Raw genomic sequence first — 23085 nt, forward strand, 5'->3', positions numbered from 1 at the left:
TAGTAGCCCTGGCATTTGAGTACACGCTATACAAGGATCTAGTCTATGCTTTCAGTGATACCAGGATACACACTTAGGCACTGATTACTCTTCAATTGATTCCTATTTTGTTATTTTGAGGAGTACCTACTTAATAATAATCATAACCGCTCCAAATACAGGTATAAATGTAATTTTATCCAATAATAAATTTAAATGTTGATTACTTAGGGAAAGAGTTTATTTTACTACTCCAAATATTTGGGGGTACTTAAAGTTACATCAGACCATTTTATTCTTCTTCTGTGTCTAAGGGTGGGTGTCTTTGTCATGCGGTGACCATACATATTAGCATTTGCAGTGGTTCATTTTACTCCTTGCTTTGGGTGAACCTTCCCTCACCTGCCTTTAATGCACTTGTCTCAACCATGTGCATTTTTTTCGTAAAGGGAAGAAAAGATAAAGTCTCTCTTATTTGCTTACAGAATTAACACATTATACAGCATTGGTTAAGGCGCTTTATCTGCTTTCTCGTTGCATGATGAGCATGTGTGAGTAAATGTCCTCTAGGCCAACACTGGAATCTGATGAACGTCGTGATGACTGAGCAACTTTCACGTAATGCTTAAGAATGGCTAGTTCTCCATGCCAAGGACTGCACTAGGTACTGGAACACTTCCCTGTAGCCCTGCAGCTGGCTCCCCCACCCCTGCAGGGTTACTGCTCAGATGACAGCTTCACTGACACTCTTCCCTTGCACCCTGCACCTCCACCCCACCACCCAGTATCCCCCTTCTCTGTCTTATTTTTCTCCAGTCACTTATCGACATTTCATATAATATGCAGATTTCTCCTTCATTCTTTGTCTCTTCCCAAAAGAACATGAGCTCCAAGAGAGCAAGGATTTCCATTTGCTTTCAAGATAGTAAAATTCTCACTGCCTCAAAAATTGCTGGACCCATGATATGTGCTCTCAATATTTACTGTATCAATGTATTATTTTTCTAAGGGAAAGTTTTGAGAGCTTTCCTATAATACTGTTTACACAACTGTAAAAGGCTAGACTAGCGTTCTACTTTACCAAGACCAGGAAATTCTGGGACACACATGAAATACTGCTGCATTCACATCTTTTCTCCTAATTTGGTCTCCCATGGCCTCTTTAAAAGAATATGTGGAGATAAACATAAAAACTTTGAGAATTTTTATAAAAAAAAGTAAAATTCTTTTCCAATCATACTTTTTCACAGGCATCATTAATTCTGACACCCATTTATACTTCCATTTTTACTGAATTGCCAACTTGATTTCCAAACCTATAGCTTTCAGTTGCATCTTATAAGGTGGCTTAAGAACATCACATTCTTTTAGGCTAAACACATTTAGTTTGAGCCACTGTCAGATGATAGTATTTTTCAGCATAATTATCAGCAAATATGGTGAAATTTTTAGAAAAGGTGCAAAACTATGGTTTCAAAATAGATGTATTGACATTGCCAGAAAGAAATTCTGCAAACTTAGCCATGCAGGCTTTGTGGATGCAAACTGTCCACATTTATTCATATATGTGGCCTCAACGCACAGGCAAGCCAGCCAGACTCCTTAACAATCCTGGCAAGTGTTAATATAACAAAAGAAACTGAGAACCATAACAAGCAGCTGTGTCTTTTTTGGTTTGTTTGGGTGTTTTGTGTTTTTTTAAATAGCCGGACTATGAATATGTATTCATCTTTCAAGAACTGGTCTTTTGTCAGTGGCACAGTTTGATTCCTATGATAAAGTTGAAGATTTTGAAAACATGTAATTCAGTTTTGTTTTCATAATGTCAAAGAGTTAATGTAAAATTCTATCGATAATAAAAACGGGAAGAACTATTGCCCTGCTGGAAATGAATTCAGAGCAGGACCTAATCAAATTAAAGAACTGTACAAAAGGAGATAGACCCACTGAAAATGGACAGCGGTGTAATTAATCTCACATATAAGCCCATCACGGTATATGCAAAAATTAATAAAGTTGTAAAGATCTATGAAAATGCACGTTCAACTTAGAGGCAACTACAAGTGAAAATTTACTGGTTAGATTTTGAATTTGAACATGTACTCCCAAGTATGAAATTAATATTAATGTGTTTGTGTTGGGAAAGAGTTTTGATTCATCGGGAAAGGAGTAAGCAAAGGCTGCCTTGTTTTGATTAGTTAACAAAAATTATTCTGACCAGAGGCTCTTAGGAACAAAACTTTGTATTTCCCCAGGAGCAATGATTCAGTATTTACCAATTCACTGTTTGCAGTGATTTGCTAGAACATAACTACCCCAGGGAACAAGAATTAACTGTATCTGTCATTTCTGTATTCTTAGCACGAAGGGTTTAGTAGATGGCCAAAGAGTTTTATGAGCAAACATCTGAATGTAGGAATAAACCAGCTCACTGGAAATGGTCAATGCTGGTTTCAGGAACTGGGGCTTTAACACCATGGAGGCAGTGGGAAGCTGCTGGAAGCTTTTTCTCCTGGGAGTGATCTTTCAGTTGTGAACTGTTCACTAGGCGTTGATTGAACATGCTCAGTGGTGTGATGGACAGAATGAATGTCCCTGGGGCCCTGCTCCCAAGGAGATGTTTTAGAAGCTCTAAAAACTCCTTTAGTAAGATTAATTTCACAGGAATTTAAAGGATGGATTGGAATTGAGAGAAACTGAAGACACAAAACCAAGTTAGGCAATATGGTGGCAATCCTGCTATGAGGCGGTAAAGACCGGGGCTTGGAGCTGGCAGGGAGAACAGAGAAATAGGGGAGAGATACCTGAGTTACTGCGAAGTAAAAATCCACAGTGTATGACTTGATACAGAAGTGGGGGGACAAAATTAAACTCTGAAGTCTGCTACCCCTGACTTTTGTCAGTTCCTCTGTTTGCAAATGTTCCTCAAAAATGTTTTCCTCATTCAAAGTTATTACTCTGTACTGTGCTGTGTCTTTTAAGACATCTGTAATGGGGTCACAATCCTCGTTCATTATAACTAAGTAGCGGAGGGATTGCCTAGGGTTTGGGGTGAGGGTCAAGGACAAGACATCTAGTTTTGCAATGAATAATGACTTTTTATAGTTAATTGTGAAATTTTGCCTGGTTGGGAGGCATTCAGAGTTGAATTATCACTCTTTTTAATGGAAAATGCGTGTCATCCAAATGACTTCCACTCTAATGACAAGTTATATCCAGCACTGAATAGCTAAATATTACTAATGCATATATTATTGCCACACTGGTGAGGGAGCAGGACAGATCGTCATTCACTATTGTTCATTGAGAAACCGCATGTGAAAAAATACATCAATGGATTTCCATTAATTATGTTCCAGAGGCAAATGTAAACCAGTAAGTTTTTACAAGTTTGTAAATACTTCATTGTGAAGTATTCAGTATCTTTCTTTGTACTTTCTATAAATTGAGAAATAAAACCTTACTTTCCTTCCACATGATATTGATAGAAAGCTTTAGGTTTTGAAAGCTGTTTATTAAACTTTGGGTTAAAATACTTTCTCAATGCATTTTTTTATCTTTTAAAGAGACAGTTTATATCTTACTAAAAGCTATTTACATTACCAATTGTTTTATAAGGTTATGCAAAACTTATATCCAACTTGGAACCTTTGGAGCAATACATTTTTTTTCTGGCAAACTCATCTCAGATCATCAAGAAATGTAGTTTTTAATGTCAGTTTTCAGGAAGAAATTTGAATGCAATCTAAGCTTGTAGTATTTGTTCTATCTGTGGCTAAATACTACACGTATTTAACTTGAGGTTAAAAATCAAAGGAATTTTGATGTTCTTTATCTTTTTTCATCTACTCTGAGTTTAACATGTCTTTCTGAACAAAGCCATGTTTGTAAAGGATATTAAGTTCTGTTTGGCCTCCTTCTCAACTGCAAGTACTCGGTGGACCTTAATGTGAGGTTATACTCCCTGGACTGATTGATATATAAACAGAAGACAGATGGTGTAGAGATGACTCTGATGATAATTCGTTTTTCAGCCAGTCAAGAAGATACTTTGATTACAGTGTGTTTAAGTAATCATAACACAGTCTGCAATGTTAGTCTTGCTGGGAAGGGAGCACATGGAAAACAAGTTACGTGTTATGCATGCCCAACAAAGGATGCACTGTGGTGTAATGATTTTAATTCCTAATGCTAGATTAGGACTGGAGGAGTTTAAAATATGTCATACAGTACGGTAAGTCAGTTAAACACAGACCAAATAAAAAAGTTAACTGCACAGTTTTGAGGCATAAATATTTGTTTTGGAAAGTATTTAGATGTTACTATATGAATAAAACCAGTATTTTTATATTTAGGTAACCGTCTGTGTATAGCTAATTAAAAATTACCTGATGATTTTAAGTTTATGTGAATCATAATTATCATGGAAAGCAAGTTCCATGAGTTTAAAACTGAAATCAGAGAGCTGACAATTTAACAGCATGTTATGTCCCTGGTGTTGTCAGTTTTTTGGTTTTTTTTTTTTACATCTTTAAGCCAAATGTCAAAAGGAGAAAAAATAATTAGAATTGTAAATTGTAAATAGATACGCCATTTAAATTTTTATTTTCACGTACCAATTACAGTTTATGCTTCTGTTTTTTGTTTCACAATAGGATAATTGATTCCTTAGATGCAGTTCGCTTGTTGTGGTCCCTGCTGAAAAGCCCTCACCCAGAAGTGAAGGCCAGTGCAGCCTGGGCCCTCTGTCCCTGCATCCAGAATGCGAAGGTAAGAACAGCCTGCAAACAGTCCTCTCTAGAAGCTCTAACACCACCCTGAACCATGTCGCCGCAAGTCATTCATTGCTTTTGACTTCTTTTTGGTCAGCGTTATCTGGGGGGAACAAGAGTGCTGAACGTTTGAGCCAAAATAATTTTTGAGCAGTGCCTTTTCCTGGTCAGTTTTTAAATGTCAAATGGAATGAGGCTAAGCTGGCACTGCTTCCCCGGTTCTACTGGCTGGAACCCCAGGGAAATTGAGGTGAAGGCAAGCTGACTGTTCTTATCTCTCGGGTGAAAATAAAATTGTCTGTGTCACTGCTGCTTTCAGAAGCCCAAGGTCACTTCTATCTTATTTACAGTGTAAATTCCTGCAATGAAATTTCATTAAGTTCTTCGTTACCTTGAAAAAGTCACATAATTTCATGAATCCCACTTTTCTCACCCATCAATAAAGACTGGCTGTAAAATCTATGGATAAAATTTTTACACACAAAAAGACTGAACTGGAAGTTTCTGAAGTCTTAGCTCTTCACTGGTAAATGTTACTATTTTCTTTAACGATCTCTTTTTGTTATCTTCACTTAAAATTTTTTTTCTACAGGTTTAGAGATTTCCCTTTAAGAACCTTGTTGCTAGAGTTATTTCTCTTGAGTTTTTTTTTATTATTATTGAAGTACAGTCAATTACAATTACAATGTGTCAATCTGTGGTGTACTGCGTAATGTGCCAGTGCTGCGCGCGCGCACACACACACACGCTCATCTTCACACCATCTTCCATCAAAGGTTATTATAAGATATTGAGCATAGTTCCCTGTGCTATACAAAAGAAACTTTCTTTTCTCTCGAGTATTTTTATCTAAAGCATTTAATTCCTATAACAAATTTAACATACCTCTAAATATCTTCCTAAATATTTGTGACTAGAAGTAATCTTTTTTAAAAAGCGAATTGTGATATATACTAATAGTAGAGGAAACCTATTACAAACTGGTTAATGGAACCATTTTTTTTTATAACAAGAAAAAAGGAAAAAGGAAAAATAAAAACACCTCCAATGTCAACCTACAGGAAAATGGCAACAGGATGATAGTACAGTCATAACATATTGCACAATGCAGCAGTGAAAAATGATGTATTGAAGCAGTGTGTTCCTCAGTATTGATACATCGCACAAACATATTGAGCAAAATAAAAACAAGTTTCTGAGGCAGAAATACAATATAGTTCCTATTATATAAGGTCCAGAGAAACTTTTTAAATGCCAAATATAAATGATATTATTTAGGAAGCAAGAAAGAAGTCTACTGGAGCAAGATTGCAACACATCCTTCAAGAATATCCCTATCAGTTACTTGAACTAATCAGCCCAGTCCTTCATTGATACATATGAACAACTGAGGATCGCCAAGTACTTCTGGAAGGCCAATGGTGTTAGAGGCAAGCCAAGACTAACATGCAGAACTAACTTCAGAGGAAACAGACAACGTAAAGAACAGAAGATGACACTAAATTTTTAAAATTAATATCCTCAGACTGACCCAGTGGGGCCCACTATGCCCCAAAAGTCTAAAATAAAAAAGAAATATTCACAGATTAAGAAAGGGCTTTTGAAAATTAAAAACATATTTGGCTAAACAATGAATTTAATAAAAGAGACAAATACTAGGTTATGTATGAATCTAGGATATGACTGATTATCTGGAAGATAAAGTCTAGTAAGTAACTTAAAATGTAAAGTAAAAGTAAAAAGAAAACAGAACTTAAGAACATACCAAAAGAAAGAGGGCAACTGGAAGGAGGAAACAGTCATTTTAAAAAAGGGGGTGGAGTGGTTTCTGTAAGCTGAAGAGTTGAACAAAAATTCTAGTTTTCAGATTTAAAAGATCCACTTAGTGCCAATCAGGAAAAACAAAGGTATCTATATCGAAATACAATTTCAATTTTGGTGTTTCCAGAAATCAAAGGAAAGGGAACAGCTAGGTAAGAACAAGAATCACTCCAATATTAGATTTAACATCATTCACAACAGATTCTGAAGGAAAATGCAATAATGGCTTCACTGTCTTCGGAGGAAAAGATGTTTTATCCTGGAATTCTCTACCCTGCAAAGCTAGCATTCCAGTGAGCGTCGAGTAAGGACAGAATAAAGACATTGTTCTTTTAGAAATGTCAGAAATGCGCCTTTTCTGAAAAAACAAAAACAAACAACTTTAGAATTTTGTCCAGCGAAACAAAAGTTTCTAAGAAAGAGAACAACATGAGTTATAGAAGCAATGATGAACAAATAAATCATTAGGCTTTATAAGTAAAAATGAATTTGTGTTGATAATATGGCTTTCAGATTTTTCAAGTTAATAAGAAAGAATTTCTTTAAAAGTAATGGCATAAAATAAAAGCAGATGGTATTATCAGAGTAACAATCTGAATCTAAACTACCAGATGATTCAAAGCATGTTAGGTAGTGGAAGGTAATAGGTGAAAACATACTGTAAGTCTTTACTTCCCTGGAGAAGGATGTTAGAGATACTGGTTCAGTCATCATTGAAAATATGAATTTAAATAAAACATTTAATATTATCATTGTTGAGATACCATTGTGTTTACATAACACTTCTACTTACTGCTCTTATTATGTATAAATTATGTCCTTTATTCTTATGGACTTCAAATCCAAATCTGCCTATTTATCTACTTCTGCCCTTAAGAGACGTTCCAATATTCTTACATTCATTATTCTTGCCCAGGATTCTGTCCTGAATATCCAACTGGTCTCCTCTGCTAGCAATCTAAACCGAACTACACTCAAACTTTAAAAACAACCCAATCTGTCAATCTTTTGGCCCTTGGCTCCAAGGGTTAGATTGGATCCAAGCCTCCTTAAGAAGCTCCCATTGGTACCATTTCTCTTGAACCACACCTGCCCCCTGCCTGCTCGCCACTCCCACCAACTTAGTGTCTTTGAACTCTTCTCAAGAAGAAACTTCACTCCCTTTCTTAGCACTCCTGGGGGAAAGACAGATCCAGGAAGTTCTCTGCTTGTTCACCTCCCTTACTAAGAACTTCTGTATGTGTTATCACTTGGACAACATGAACATCTGAAGAGTTTTGGACGAGGAAGTGACAAAAGCCGGCTGACTAATTAGAACATGTGTGAGCGGGTGATTAATTCAGCTATACAGTGATTCAGATGAAAGTAATTAGAATCTGCCCTAATACAGGGGCAGCATCTGTAAAGAAGAGGCAATATAAGATAACTGGGAAACAGAACTGGAAATTGGGGAGTTATTGGATGTTGGCTGTGAGAAAGAGGTTGAGGGAGAGTTTGAATTTTTGTTTCTGTTTTTGTATTTTAACTTTGACAACTAAGAATTAATAACCTTTACCAAACACGGGAAGTACATGATTTTGGGAAAAGATGGGGGATTTACTTTCATCTACATAGAGATGTGCAGTCACTTAAATCTATGAATCAGGGTGTCAGGAGGGAATTTGGGGCTGAAAGTCATCAGCATGTGGGAGGGAGCTGAAGTTCTAAGGGCTAGATGAAACACAGAGGGCATGGAGCTAAAAGAGAAGGCCAATGATGACAAAGAGTCACAGAGGAAGACCTAGGAGTGATGAAGTAATCAAGAGAGGGTGGTTTCAAGAAAGCCAAGAAAGAAAACAAACTCAGGAAAGAAGAAGAGTGTTCATTTGCTCCTAAGAGGTCACTTACCTTTGAAAACTGAAAAGAGCACATTAAATATGGAAATTAGGGGGTCATTGGTTATAGATATTTCAACCAAGAGGTGAGAGTTTAAGTCAGTTGGTACTGGGGTGAGAAATGAAGTAACGAGGGTGTGCGTACAGTGCAGATGGCGAAAGAAAGGAAGGAAAGAAGGAAAAGAGGAGGGAAGGAGGGAAAGAAGGAAGGAGGGGAGTGAGGGAGAAGGGAAAGATAGCTCTCAGTGTTCCTTACTCCTGCGCGCACACTGCTCTGAGGAGAAGGCTTTGGAGCACCAAGCAAAAGGACAAGTCTAGAATGCGTAATTTCTAAGGGTGAATCCTGTGAGAGGAAAAACTTCTGGTAATACTGAATCTAGAATAATCTAGAAATACTGAAAATGGCAACTTCTTATTTCACTGAGGCAACAAACACATGACCAACCTCTCCTGTCTGTCCATCTACCAGCCATCAAATTGAGAAGTGAATTTATCAAACTCAGTTAGCAAAGTTATCAGAGGGCTCTGAATTAATACCCTTATGCGAATTTTAAAAATTGAAAACACTTTGTCTAACTGACAGTAAGTATAACTTGGCTGATTATTTCAACAGTGAGCACTGGCTTTTCTGATTATGTAATATAGAAGACATTTCCATAAACTGAATTAACTAAATATGCAGACTCAGAATTTTGATTTCATATACATCAGAAAATACACCATTTACGACTAAATTTATGATGAACATCTTTAGCTATCAATTCAAAACAGATGAGGAGGAGGCATAGCTTTTCAAAAATGTAGCTAGTGGCTACTGTTTGGAATACCCCAAGTCTAAGATGTGCAGATAATGGAGAGTTGTTTTTGGAAAGTAACTGCTAATAAGAGTTGTAAACCTCAAGAATTATATAAGAAGGCATATGGGTCCATGTTCACTATGCCAGTTTTAGAAAGTAAAGCAAAGATTTTACGAGTTTTTTTTTTTAACACAAATTTTTTTTTAATTAAAAACAAAGGCAAAGGGAAAACTTACCTGTAATTTCAGCACTCGGGGATAACCATTATTAGGAGTTAATAGGTTGGATTTTTTTCCCTTAACAGCATAAACTATGTCTTCAAAAATATTAAATTACTTGCTCAAGATCACATAACAAGTATGGTGACTGAGCTACGATGTGAACCCAGTTCTAACCCCATATTATTTACTATTTCACTGTAACAGAGCTGCCACACATGTCAACAAGCAAATCTATACAGGGTTCTTTTCATTTCCAAGAAGACTTTTCTGTGTGACTCCTTTGTGAAGAAAACCCCCTGAATCTCCTAAAAATATGAGATGTTCTAAAAGTCTGAGTGCTGTTTTAAGCTTTGAGAATGTCAAAGAAGTAAATGCTACAAACTTTTAAAAATATCATTTGGTGTACCATTGGGTGTACCATGTGGCAGGTACCGTTAAGTTGATAATGGGGGAGGCTATGCAGTGCTGGGGCAAAAGGCATATGGGAAATCTCATAGCCTTCAGATCAATTTTGCTGTGAACCTAAAACTGCTCTAAAAATAGTCTATTTAAAGAAAAAAGCTTTAAAAAATTACTTGAAAGTTTCATTATTTAACACTTGTTCAGTTTTGGAAACTTTGAAGTAAAATTTTACCTTGAATGTTTTGGTTCAGTCAGTGTTTGCCATCTCCAATGAGACAGACTAAAAAATTAAAATTAAAAAGTATATTTTTCAAAATTCACAAGACTCAACAAGTGAAAATGAAATGTCTTATTTCTTATTTTCTTCTTCTATTCAAATTTTGAAGTATTTGTATTCCTGAAGTTAAGTACAGCAAAAACTGCACTAAGAAATTTGGGACATGCTGTATTTATTTTTGCAAGCTTTTAAACAATGTTTTACATGTTATCTATGAATCCTTTTCACACTAAACCAAATGAATAATTAAAATCCATGAAATGTTGATTTTTTTTCAATACCTATACCAAGAATTAATCACAACTCAAGAATAGAAAAGGGTTTGTTTTGTTTTTCATTTGATTTTTAACCTATAACATAGTAATTTGGGGGTAGAGTGAATTTTTATCTCATTTTCACCCATACATTATACCCAAGGGGACACAACTTCTGTTACTTCCCTTGGCTGCCTTTAGATAAGTGTGGAAGACAGTCACATAGTATAAAATGATGGTGAAGAAGATGTTATAGTTTTAATAATTAGTAACTGGACTGGGTTTATACCTCACAAGCATTTATATTTAAATTTTCACTTTTCCTTGAGCTTCATGGTAATACATGAATAGAATAAAATTACAAGTTAGCAATGATTGCACCCCAGTGTTCATAGCAGCACTGTTTACAATAGCCAAGACATGGAAGCAACCTAAATGTCCATCAACAGATGACTGAATAAAGAAGTATGGTATATAGATACAATGAAATAGTACTCAGCCATAAAAAACAATGAAATAATGCAGCAACATGGATGGACATAGAGATTATCAGACTAAGTGAAGTCAAACAAAGAAAGTGTCATATGATATCACTTATATATGGATTCTTAAAAAAATGGATTCTAAAAAAATGACACAGATGAACTTATTTACAAATGAGAAACAGACTCATAGGCATAGAAAATAAACTTATGGTTACCAAAGAGGGTATGGGGTGGGGATAAGTTAGGAGTTTGGGATTTGCAGATAGAAAATACTAAATATAAAACAGATAAACAACAAGATCCTACTCTATAGCACAGGGAACTATATTCAATATCTATAATAAAAAAGGATATTAAAAAGAATATATATATATATAACTGAATCAGTATGCTGTATACCAGAAACTAACACAACATTGTAAATCAACTATACTTCAGTTTTTTTAAAAGTTAGCAATAATTTAATTCAATCTTTAGGCATATCAAATAATTTCATTAATTCAACATTTATTTAGCACTAATTGTTTGCCAGACCCCATGAAGGCACACATTACATTTTGTATGCCCACTTTTTGGCATCTTAACATAAATGCATAGTATTTATGCAACTAAGTTTCCAGTGTTAAAAAACAGTGAAGTTACATGAAACAAAACTTCCATTATTTGAGCCTTTCTAGAATGTTTCTTCACATAGGGAGAGAAGATAAATCTATCTCTGATCTACTGGTAGAAAGCACAGTTCCCCAGGGATGTGTTTTATAATTGACACTGTGTCATAGGTTAAAGGGTGGTGTTTTCTCTTCCTCGGTGGTACATAAAATATAACAGCCTATTTTGCAATCAACTACCTTTTGGATAAGCTGAAATAGTATGGGTAAAGATACTTGTAAATATCTGTATGCATAGAGATTACGTGTACTTGGAATTCTTTTAGGATTCCATGTGTCTTATTTTACATCACCATCCAAAATCACTTGATTATATTCAATTTAGCATCTTCAAGTAGCATTTTGTATAGTTAATTGTTTTTGGGTGAATTAAAATTATTTTCTAATAAGTTCTAAGGGGAAGTAGAGACAGGGAATGTTTTTTGAATATGCTGAGCATCCAGCTTGCAGTAAAACAACAGAACCAGAAAGAATCTTGCCAGGTATTTTGCCCCATTCTTCCTCCCCCTCCCCACCCCTCCCCCATTCAGGTAAATTAATGACTCAGCTTTCTAGGAAAAATTTCCTTTTATTTTGTAAGGAAGCATTTCCACATTTTTCACATAAGATGTTTTTGCAAGTCATTTTAGACTTAACTTATGAATCACAGGCATTGGCATCATTTTGAAATAAATAACTTCTTTGTCTGGATTAATGGCACTGACTGTGCTGCGGCAGAAACCAGCCATTGTCAGTTACCGCCAAGAGCAGCGCCAATGAGCAGAAAGCACAAGACGTGCCTTCAGCCAAATTATTGCTACTTAAGGGTCCTTGCACATCTGTCAGGCACTGTGAAATCTAAGCACGCTGTGCATGTGTCCATGTGGAGTGGATATGGTGAAATGTCAACTGCTCAGAACAGATGTTACCTATTTTTTATATTGTTAACAGCACATACATTAGAACACATTTTCAAATCTGTTAAGAAAATGAGATGTGAAAATTACTTCTAGTGAATGGATTGCCACTTTTCTTGCTGGGAAATACTTAAAGGTACCCATCAGTAGATGAACTAGACAACAAAGTACCAGAATCAAAGACTTCACTAATGAATCATGGGTAACTGTGGCAAATAAGAGTCCCCGTGTAAGTTGGCATTGTATTTGCATTGTAATTATGTTGTGATTAGATGTATCAGACAAATGGAATGTGGGGGTTTTGTAGTAAAAATTATTGATACTTTTACCAGGAGACCAGTGTCTCAACTAGAAAGCTTAAAATTTCCCCTTATTTTCGAGTAAGTCAGTATATTATGGTTTTTGATTGCTTATCAATGATAAAGAAAATGTACTTAGTAAAAAAGAAATGTTTTGCCAGCTTAATAATTATCTGTCCATTCCCTACATGATTGAAAGATCAGAGTGTGAAATCAGAGGCTGTTTTATGGTCTTACATAAAACTTGAAAGAATATTTAAGACAGGAAATAAGCATCTTCAGTTAAAAAAATACTCAGTATTCTTCAGTCTATCAAGAACTAAAAACAGAGGCTGAACTAAAGTGAACCAATCACAGAAAATTCGCCGCATGTCTTTCTGAGTAGTCTTACTTAAAATGGTAGCATTTAAGGCTTAAGGAGACTTTGTTGCTGTTTTCCAGTTAAGATTACTAAAAAGGAAGGATGTCCTTAAGGTGTGACCTCTGCAGTGATGTTATTTAGTAAAATTCATGAGCTGCGAGTTCGATGGCAGAGAGAGCTGCTTTGTGAAAAGTGTGAGAGATTTGTAAATGGAAGTGAAAAGCTGTTCCTTTCCAGCTGAATGATCAAACGTATTTTTGGAGAAAAACAGTGGTTGAACAGGTGTTCAGTGTTATGAACTTGTGATGTAAAGAATGCAACAACTGAACCTGGCAAAATTCCGTGTATTAAATCCTTTGTTCTTAAGAACCAAAATTCTCTGCTGCAGAAAATCAACTCAAATTTGTGCTCCATGAATAATAAGATAATGAAAAATTACAGACATTCATAAGGAATGTATAATTGTGTTACATCACTTACAATCACTTTCAAGCCTTTTGCCAGCATTCATGAATCATGTTTCTTAAAATAATCATGGCTTTTTAAATATTTTCTTTTTGTGAATGCTGTAAGATAGTATTTAAAGTAATTTCCTTAATTCTGTTTCTTCTCATTAATGACTTTTTAAATTTTTCATTGAGAAAAAAGTAAAAGTTTAAATATATTTATTGGCCTTTTCATAAGAAGTGACCCACGTAATTCATGTTAATTTATAATCACCACTTCCTTGTGAATTAGATGGGAAACAGGTATTCTTATTTTAAAATCAATACTCTGTAATAAGTCAGCTGTAGCTCTAGGAAGAAAACAAATAATCTGTCTTCCAAATCAGTAATACATCCATGAGACTGGCCTTGTAACCTTTTTTTTTTAATTTTTATTTTATTTTGTTTTACTTTTTGAGGGGGTAGGTATTTAGGTTTGTTTGTTTGTTTATTTATTTATTTACTTACTTAGTGGAGGTACTGGGGATTGAACCCAGGGCCTCGTGCATGCTAAGCACGCGCTCTACCAATTGAGCTATACCCTCCCCTCCACCCCCGTAACATTCTTGAATCTGATTTTGCTACTTTTTTAGAAAGTAATGTCTGCTTTTGAACTTTGATCTTGGAGAGAAAAAAAAATCTCTGGTAATTTCAAAACCAGCGGCCTAAGGATCTGCCCCAAACAGAAAAGCCAATCAGGAGATACTTGAGATCATCCCCCCAAAGAGAAGAGAAGGTTCGTTTCTGTGTGGTTGGGATACAAGCTTGGGCGATCTTCTCCAGACGCTGAGCCCCAGGCGTCATGAGGCCAGCTTCCTGAGTACAGGTGGGACAGAGCACAGCTGATCAAACAGGACGGGAATCTGACATCACCTTCTGTTTAACTTCAGCCGCCCGGTGAGCCAGGCCCAATCAGGAAGCCAAAAAGAAGCTGGGGAAAAGGGTGCAGGGCTGTGGTTTCGTACTAAGAACTCTGCCACAAACACGGAGGAGATCCACTGTGGTCATGTTCGGCCGTAGAATGTGTAGCTGTCCACAGTGTGCCAAAGTGGCTGTATTGTTTTTTTTTTTTTTTAACACATTGAAAACCTGTTAAAATGTAATCCGTGTTTGGGGGGCTGGCCTATTTGTGGTCAGCTATCATTTTTAAGCCACCAAATAGTTCAAAGTATGCTCCTCATCTGGCCCCCAATTTCTAAAATCCTATAAACTAAAGTGAACTGTATTGCAGATACTTCTGTGTGTCAGATTTCCAAGTGGGCACATGAAGGGCCAAGATAAAAGTGAGGGTGTTACAAAGTTGTCTTCACATCGCAGCTAAAAAGGACCGCTATCCCCAGGTCAAATCTGCGGCTTTCACCTGGCCCCACCTCCTGCCTTGCTACCACTCTTCCGTTCTGGGCTTCTCAACTCCGACTCCAAACAGGGCTCCGAGGGAGGTCGCTAGCTTAGGAAGGGATAGAACTGTCAGAGGTGTAATGTACAAAACAGAAAGTTACCACTAAAGACATAGCCTGTTCTATACAAAATTGTGCCAACAATTAGCTGCATAGGAAACCATTTAACCACTTTGAAAGTACAGTTTATCAGTTACCAGTTACTTGATTAAACTAATAATCTCATCCATTAAGTTAATCACATCATCATCCCCACCTCAGCTGAGAATGCCCAGGGTCACATCCTGCACCTGTCACCGTCAGAAACTGTGCCATCTCAAAATTCACTGACTCAGACACCTGCCTGGGACCCCAGTTCTTCATTGCAAGGTTGTGTCCCTCCTTCTCTCCAGGCATACAGCTTTTTTTTATTTTTAAATTGAGGTACAGTTGATGTACAATATTATAAAGTTTCACTTGTACAATATAGTGATTCACAGTTTTTAAAAGCTTTATTCCGTTTACAGTTACTGTAAAATATTGGCTATATTCCCTGAAAGCAGGCATACTTGTCTAGTTCCTGATCCTGGAGAGAAACTTGCCGTCTTTCACCACTGAGCATGATGTCAGCTGTGTGTCTTTCCTATATGGCCTTTATTATGTTAAGACCGTTTTCTTCCACTCCTAGTTTGCTGAATTTTCCTTTTTAATCACGTGAGGATGTTAAAATTTGTCAAATGCTTTTCCGCCTCAACTGACACGCTCTTGTGGGTTTTAGCCTTCATTCTGTTCATGTCGGGTAACACTCTGATTTTCTTTTTTTTCTTACTGATTTGAACCATCCATACATTCCAGGAATAAATTTCACTTTGTCACGGTGTATAATCCATATTGAATATGCCTTTTTAGTGTTTTGTTGAGGATTTTTGCATCAATATTCATAAGCAATATTAGTCTGTAGTTTTCGGTTTTTGTGGTGTCTTCTATCTGGCTTTGGTATCATGGTAATGCTAGACTCTTACCCTGAGTTTGGGAGTGTTACCTCTTCTTCAATTCTCTGCAAGTGTTTGAGGAGGATTGTTGTTAATTCTTATTTAAATGTTCAGAAGCATTGACTAGTGAAGCCATCCAGTCCTGGGCTTTTCTTTGTTGGAAGGTAAGGGATTACTGATTCAGTTTCCTTAACAGCTATTAATGTGTCCATATTTTCTATTTCTTCATGATTCAGTCTTGGTAGGTTACCTGTTTCTAGAAGTTCATCCATTTCTTCTAGGTTATCCAGTTTGTAGGCAAACAATTGTTTCTCTTGCAATCCTTTTTATTTCCCTAAATGGATGGTTATGTCCCTTCTCTCATTTTGGATTGGAATCTTCTCTCTCTCTTTCCCTTTATTAATCTAGCTAAAGATTTGCTAATTTTGTTGACCTTTTAGAATAGCCAGCTCTTGGTGTCACTGATTTTCTCTACTGTTTTTCAGTTTTCTTCTTTAGGAAATAGAGTGATTTATTCTTTAACCCCGTGGTTATCTACAAGTGCACTGTTTCATAACCATGTATTTGTGTATTTTCCAGTTTTCCTTCTGTTGTTGAGTTCTATTTTCATTCAATTATTACACTCAGAAAAGATATTTTGTATGATTTCAATCTTTTTATTTTAGTATGCTGGTTTTGAGGCCTAAAATACTGTCTGAGAATGTTCTGTGTGCACTTAAGAAAAAAGTATATTGTGCTGTTCTTGGGTAGAGTGTTTTATGTATGTCTGTTAGATCCTGTTGGTCTGTAGTATCGCTTAATTCCTCTATTTCCTTATTGATCGGTCCATGATTGAAAGTGGGGCATTGAAGTATCCGACTGTTGTTTTGAGGAGCTGTCTATTTCTTCCTTCATTTCTGTCAACGTCTGCATCATATACTTTTGAGCTCTGATGTTGGTATATAATGTTTATAATTATTGTATTGTATCTATTCGAACTGACCCTTTTATTATTTTACATCCTTCTTTGTCTTTTTTTTTAGTTTTTGGCTTTTCATGGAATATCTTTTCCCATATGTTTACTTTCAACCTATGTGTGTCCTTATATCTACAGTGAATCTCCTGTAGACAACATATTGTTGGATCTCTTTTTATTTTTTTTAATCCATTCTGCCCAACTGTGTATTTTAAGTGGGGAGTTGAATCCATTTTCATTTAGAATAATTACTGATAGGGAAGCACTTACTTTTGCTATTTTGATACCTGTTTTCTGTATGTTTTATGCTTTTTTGTCCCTCATTTCATTCATTAGTGCCTTCCTTTGTGTTTAGCTGATTTTCTGTAGTGATACACTTTTATTCTCTTCTTGGTTCCTGTTGTGTATACTCTATAGACATTTTCTTCGTGGTTACCATGGGTATTACATGTAGTATCCTAAAGTTACGACACAGTTTATCTTAAATTGATGCTAAAAACTTGCAGAAACTCTACTCCTTTACAGTTCCACTTTTCCACTCCCCCTTGATGTCATCAGTGTCACAAATTATATCTTTATATGTTGCATATCCAATAACAGATTTACGATTATTCTTATGAATTTGTTTTTTAAATCTTGTAAAAAAAATGGGGTTATAAAACAAATTAATAACACTGCTGTTTCAATTCTTCTATTTACTTTTATCAGAGAACTTTATACTTCTGTGTGGCTTCAGATTGCTGTCTAGTATCCTTTCATTTCAACTTGAAGGACTTCCTTGAGCATTTCTTTTATGGCAGAAATAGTGGTAACTCCCTCAGCTATTGGCTGTCTGAGAATTTCTTAATTTCTCCTTCCTTCTTGAAGGACAGTTTTGTTGAAGACAGACTTCTCAGTTGATAGTTGTTGTTGTTTTTTTTTTTTTAACCCCAGCCCTTTAAATATGTCACCCAGCTGCTTTCTGGCCCGCGCGGTTTCTGTGAAGAAGCCCACTGGCGCTCACGACACCGGGAGCTCCCTGGCGGTGGGAGCTGCTTTGCTTCTGCTGCTTTATGGACCCTCTTTGTCTTTCAACAGTTTGATCATAAAGAGTCTCAGTCAGCAGGGGTCTCTCTAGGTTTATCCCAGAGCATACTGAGCCCCTTGGGTTTGTATATCCATGTGTTTACTCAGATTTGGAATGTTTTCAGCCATTATTTCTTCAAATGATATCTCTGCCCCACCTCTTTTTTCTTTTGGGACTCCCATAATAGATATAATGATCTGTTGATGGTGTCATTTAAGTCTCTCTCTCTCTTTTTCTTTTTTTGCTCCTTAGACTTGCTCATTTCAAATGAAGTTCACTTGTTCTTTCTTCTGCCTGTTTGAGTCTGTAATTTTACTCCTGTAGTGCATTTTTCAATTCAGTTATTATATTTGTCAGTTCCAAAATTTCTGGTTTTTTAAAAATAATTTCTATCTTTTTTGTTGCTATTCTCCTTTTGTTTCTATATTATTTTCCTTATTTCTTTAAATTCTTCATGTATCCCTTGAGCTCTTGGATCATACTTTAGATGTTTTACAGTCTTTGCCTGATACATTTTAAGTCTGATGCATTTGTTTCTTCAGGGTTGGTTTTTGGAGATTTATTTTGTTCCTTTGAATGATCCATGTTTCCCTTTTTCTTGGTTTATCTTGTGACCACTTTTGTTGAAAACTGGGCATTGGAAAAAACAGCCACCTCTCCTAGTTGTTGCAGATTAGCTTGGAAGACCTTCACTAGTCACTCTTGTCATTCCTGCTGGAATCACCCAGGGTAAAGGTGTAAGGGCATCTCAGATTGTTTCTGAACATATGTTTTATCTTGGCCTGTGAATCCACTTTTAAAAATCTGCTTTTTAAATGTCTTAATTTCCCAAAGAGTCTCACCTCAGCTTTTTCTTGGGGACTTAGATGTTCTATTTTATTCCTCTTCTTATAATCTCTTGCCCCAAGGTGTATGTGTGTCTACAGTCCTCCTGCAGTTTTCATGCCCCACAATGCCTACCATTGCCTTCCATAGCTTCTGCCCCCTGAGATCCAGAGTCTGCCACAATTTCCCATCTAAGTTCTTAGGCATGTGAGACAGAAACCAGTCTCTCAGGCAGCTCATACACAGGCTAGAATGTTGTGAATCATTTGCATTCCTCTTGTTCTGGCCAAGGGAGGGAACTGGGAATTGGTCTGCTTCCTCCTGACCACACTGTAGTATTGCCAGGAAGGGGATGGGACATATGCAAATGAAAATGCCTGGAAATTTCCTCAGGTATTGAATGTGACTCTTTCTTGTTTCAGTGTTTGCTTATTTGCTATAGATCTCTGAACTGGTTTCCAGAGTTCCTATAAAGTTACTTTAGTCAGCCCGTTAGTTAACATTTCCATGGGAGAACAAGTGTCTGGAACTTCTGAGTCCACCATCTTGGTAATTTCTCCATGCTCTCTGACAAGAAGTCAGCTATTGGTGTTAATGAAGTTTCCTTGTACATCTTGAGACATGTACACCTTTCAAGTACAGCTTGCAACTTTCAAGCTTCTCTCTTTGTCTTTAAACAGTTTATCTATGATGTGTCTAGGTGTGTATCTGAGTTTATTCTTCTTGGAATTCATTAAGATACTTGAATATATAGGTTAAAGCATTTTTATCAAATTTGGGAAGCTTTTGCCATTATTTCTTCAAATATTCTTTCTGTCCCTTTCTCTGTCTCTTCTTCCAAATCTCCCATGTATGTAGGTTGATATGCTTGACAGTATCCTGTAGGTCTTTGAGAATGTGTTCATTTTTCTTCATTCATTTTTGTTTGGACCCTCAGACTGGATAATCTGAATCTACTATCTTCAAGTTCACTGAGCCCTTCTTCTCATTGCTCAAATCTGATGTTGGCCCCATGTAGTATATTTTCCATTTCAGTTACTGAACTTCAACTCTAGAATTTCTAATTGATTCCTTTTTAAATAAATATTTTTATTAATATTCTCTACTCCCTGAGACATTGTTCTCAAACTTTAACTGCTTAAGCATGGTTTTCTTTCGTCCCTTGAACATGTTTATAATAGTTCATGTGAAGTCTTTGTCTACTAAGTCCAGTGTGGTCCAGCCTCCTTTACAGTCAGATTTTATTACCTGCTTTCTTTCCCTGAGGCATACTTTGTGGCAGGCTTCTCTCTTTTTTTGTATATATCATATCTTTTTGTTATAAGCCTTGTACTTAAAATAATATAATTTAGGAAATCTGGAAATCAGATTCCCCTCTTCTCGGGGGTTTTGTTGTTGCTACTTGTTGTAGTTTTGCTATTGTTTTACAGACTTTCTTTGACTAATTCTGTAACATCTATATTCCTTCTCAGTGTGGCCACTGAGGTTTCTGCTTAGTTAGCTCATGCTGATGAGTTGGCAGAGATGGCCTGAAACACTATGCATCATTAGATTCCTCACCCTCTGAAGAGGGCTCTGTGTGTGTTTTACGGCACACGTTGAACACTCCAACAGCCTGCTGGTCTGTCTTACCCTTCATTTCTGCTTGTGCAGATTCTCATGGTCGGCCAGAGGTGAGCACTTACTGTTGTCTCAGGCCTTTTCTGAGCATGTGCATAGCTCTGCACTTGCATGTTGCATTTTAGATCCCCAGGAATATGCTGAGTCTTTCAAAGCCCTCTATAGACATCTCATTTCCAAGATTTTCCTGTTTTGTTTTTTTTTTTTGGCCAACCTTTTGTTTGTACCAACTAGTATTACCCTCTCAAACATATTTTATGTTAAATAATTGCCACTGGTGGTTTTTTGTTTTGTTTTGTTTGTTTTTGTTTGTTTGTTTGTTTTTTATGACACACCCTGAGGATGGGACTTTCCTCATTGAATGAGCTCTGAGGTAGACAAGCCTTTGGAGCTTTTCCTAGAAGTTGCCATTCAGGTCAAATAGAGACCATGCTTTGTGGGGACCCCCAAACCCACTCTTCCCTTCCTGTGGCTGCCAGGCTGTAGGTTTCCCAGATACCATGGTTGCAAGGCCATTAGATTTCAAGGCTACTGCAGAGCTGGGGAGAGGAAGATAGGAAAGTTAAAATGCCACAAAGCTCACTGTTCTTACTGAGGTTCAGCCATTTTTCTTGAATAAATACTCCTTGTTACAAGCCTTTCATTAAATTCAAGAGTTCCCAAAATGTTGATTTTTGCCATTTTTCAGCCAGTGTCCCCACTGTTGTTATAGAGGATCAGATCCTTATTCTGCTATTCCACAAGTGCTTCTCCTCTGTTCACTCTTAAATTTGGAATCAAAAGTGGGCTAACTGAGTTAATCATTTTTATACGATGGTAGTATTTTGGAAGTAACAGCAACATAATTTGATAATTATGCAGACTGGTTATTCTCTAGTCTGGATACACATTATCTTCAGAGCTTCAAAAAAGAAAAGATTCTCATGCAATAGCCTTACCCTTGTTCTGTATATTGAGATTAAGCCCTAGGCATTCATCTTTCTGAAAAATTACCTCGGGTGATTGTAATATGAAACCAAGGCTGAGAGCTACTGATCTAGGTCTTACTTATTTTGAATCCTACAATGTAAAATAGTATCTTACATTTCTGAGGCTCCTAGTTTGCCAGATGAATAAATGGATGGATGTATGGATGAATGAAAGTGGTTTAAATGATATACATAAACATAGATATATTATCTAACCACAGCCAAAGATGTAGTTTTGCCGACTTGTTCTTCTTTGGATTTTAAAATAGGATTGATTACATAGTGAAATGTTTTCTTGCTACCTGAGTCATGTACACTGAACACATTCACACGGGTGGATGATACGTGGACTCAAATAAACTGCAAGTTCATTTCAACTAAGTTGATATTTTAGTTGTACAGACTATTGGTAACAAGTACATTCTCAAAATAATTAGAAAGTAACACTAATAACAGCTATTATTATATGCCAGGCACCTTGTTGTATATTTTATATTTATCCTCTTAACAACTCTCAAGAGATTAATACTATTATTAGCTCCATTTTACAGATGAAGCCATTGAAGCTTAGCGAAGTTAAGTAGCTGGCTCCAAACTACATAGCTGATAGGGATGAAACTGAGCTATGCCCCCAGCTTTTCCCACTATGTGACTTAAACTCTTAAACCACTGGTTCCCAGACTTTGATGCACACTGGAATCACCTAGAGATCTTTATAGATGCTGGCTTCTGCTACCATATACATTCTGATTTAAGTGAAATAGGGTGCAACTTGAGCTGATGGAATGTTTAAAGTTCCCCTGAGTAATTCTAATGTGCCACAAAGTTTGAGAACTACTGCCTTAAAAACTAGATTTTTTTTTGCCTCCCTACAGAATTTTTTTTTAAACATGATGATGCTTGAATAAATAATTTACCTCAAAATATCCCAGATGGCTCTCTTGATTTCTCAAAGTATTACATAGAGATAGACAAATTTCACCATGTCAAATTTACATCTAAAAGCTTATCCCATTCACATGAAAATTGTTCAACACAATTTATGCAATGAAAAGTAGCTAGAACTCCAATAAGTGCACGGAATGAGACTTCTGGTTGTGTAGTAATTCACTTGTAAAAAGCATAGGGGTTTTGGCTGACTGCAAAGCTTAACATGAACAAATCAGGCACTATAGCCACTGAAATAGTGCATGCACTTGGCCACATGAGCAGAAGCTCTGTGTCGAGATCATAGGAGGTAAGGATTCTGCCACACTCTGCTCTAGTCAGACCACGTCTGGAACTGTGTTAAACTCTGGGTGTGTTTTCAGAGAAACTCTGAGAAATGAGAGGGGAGACCAGTGGAAACCATTTACTATGAAAATTAAAGGTCCACAACACAGAAGTTGAAGAACAGGTATCTGGCTTCAGATGTTAGAAGGAACGTTCATGAAAGTGAGGATTAGCTGCAGGTAGTAGAATGTTACATCTCAGGTCCATTATGAGTTAAAGAGACTCTGATCTGATGAACTGGGAAGCTAATCATATATTTATAGAAAAAAATGTGACATAACAGAGCCAACAAGTGAACTTTTGGAAAGCAACCTCTTCATGAATTGGAGATTCCTTGTTTTTTGGGGGGTTTTTTTGGAAGTGCAGTATTTCATGTAGTTAATTTTTTTCAGTCAAGATTATGGTTTCAAGTGTTGTTCT

The 23085-nt window shown here is 36.5% G+C and overlaps 1 protein-coding gene and 1 non-coding gene across 13 annotated transcripts in view; one reads left to right on the forward strand and one right to left on the reverse strand.

Annotated features, from left to right (window-relative positions):
* Positions 1 to 23085, forward strand: part of ODAD2 (outer dynein arm docking complex subunit 2) — a 146727-nt gene that overhangs the window by 65102 nt on the left and 58540 nt on the right. For all 12 annotated transcript variants that reach the window (XR_012067004.1, XM_072954886.1, XM_072954887.1 and 9 more), the window contains one exon: positions 4635 to 4749. Coding sequence is in view for 11 of the 12 variants with exons in the window: in XM_072954886.1 (XP_072810987.1) it covers positions 4635 to 4749 (115 nt within the window). In the remaining variant the exon portion in view is untranslated. The remainder of the gene's footprint in view (positions 1 to 4634; positions 4750 to 23085) is intronic.
* Positions 14064 to 14137, reverse strand: TRNAA-AGC (transfer RNA alanine (anticodon AGC)). Its single transcript has one exon. It is a non-coding gene; the product is annotated as a tRNA-Ala (tRNA).

This window comes from Vicugna pacos, chromosome 35, assembly GCF_048564905.1.
Source record: "Vicugna pacos chromosome 35, VicPac4, whole genome shotgun sequence".
NCBI classification, from domain to species: Eukaryota; Metazoa; Chordata; class Mammalia; order Artiodactyla; family Camelidae; genus Vicugna; species Vicugna pacos.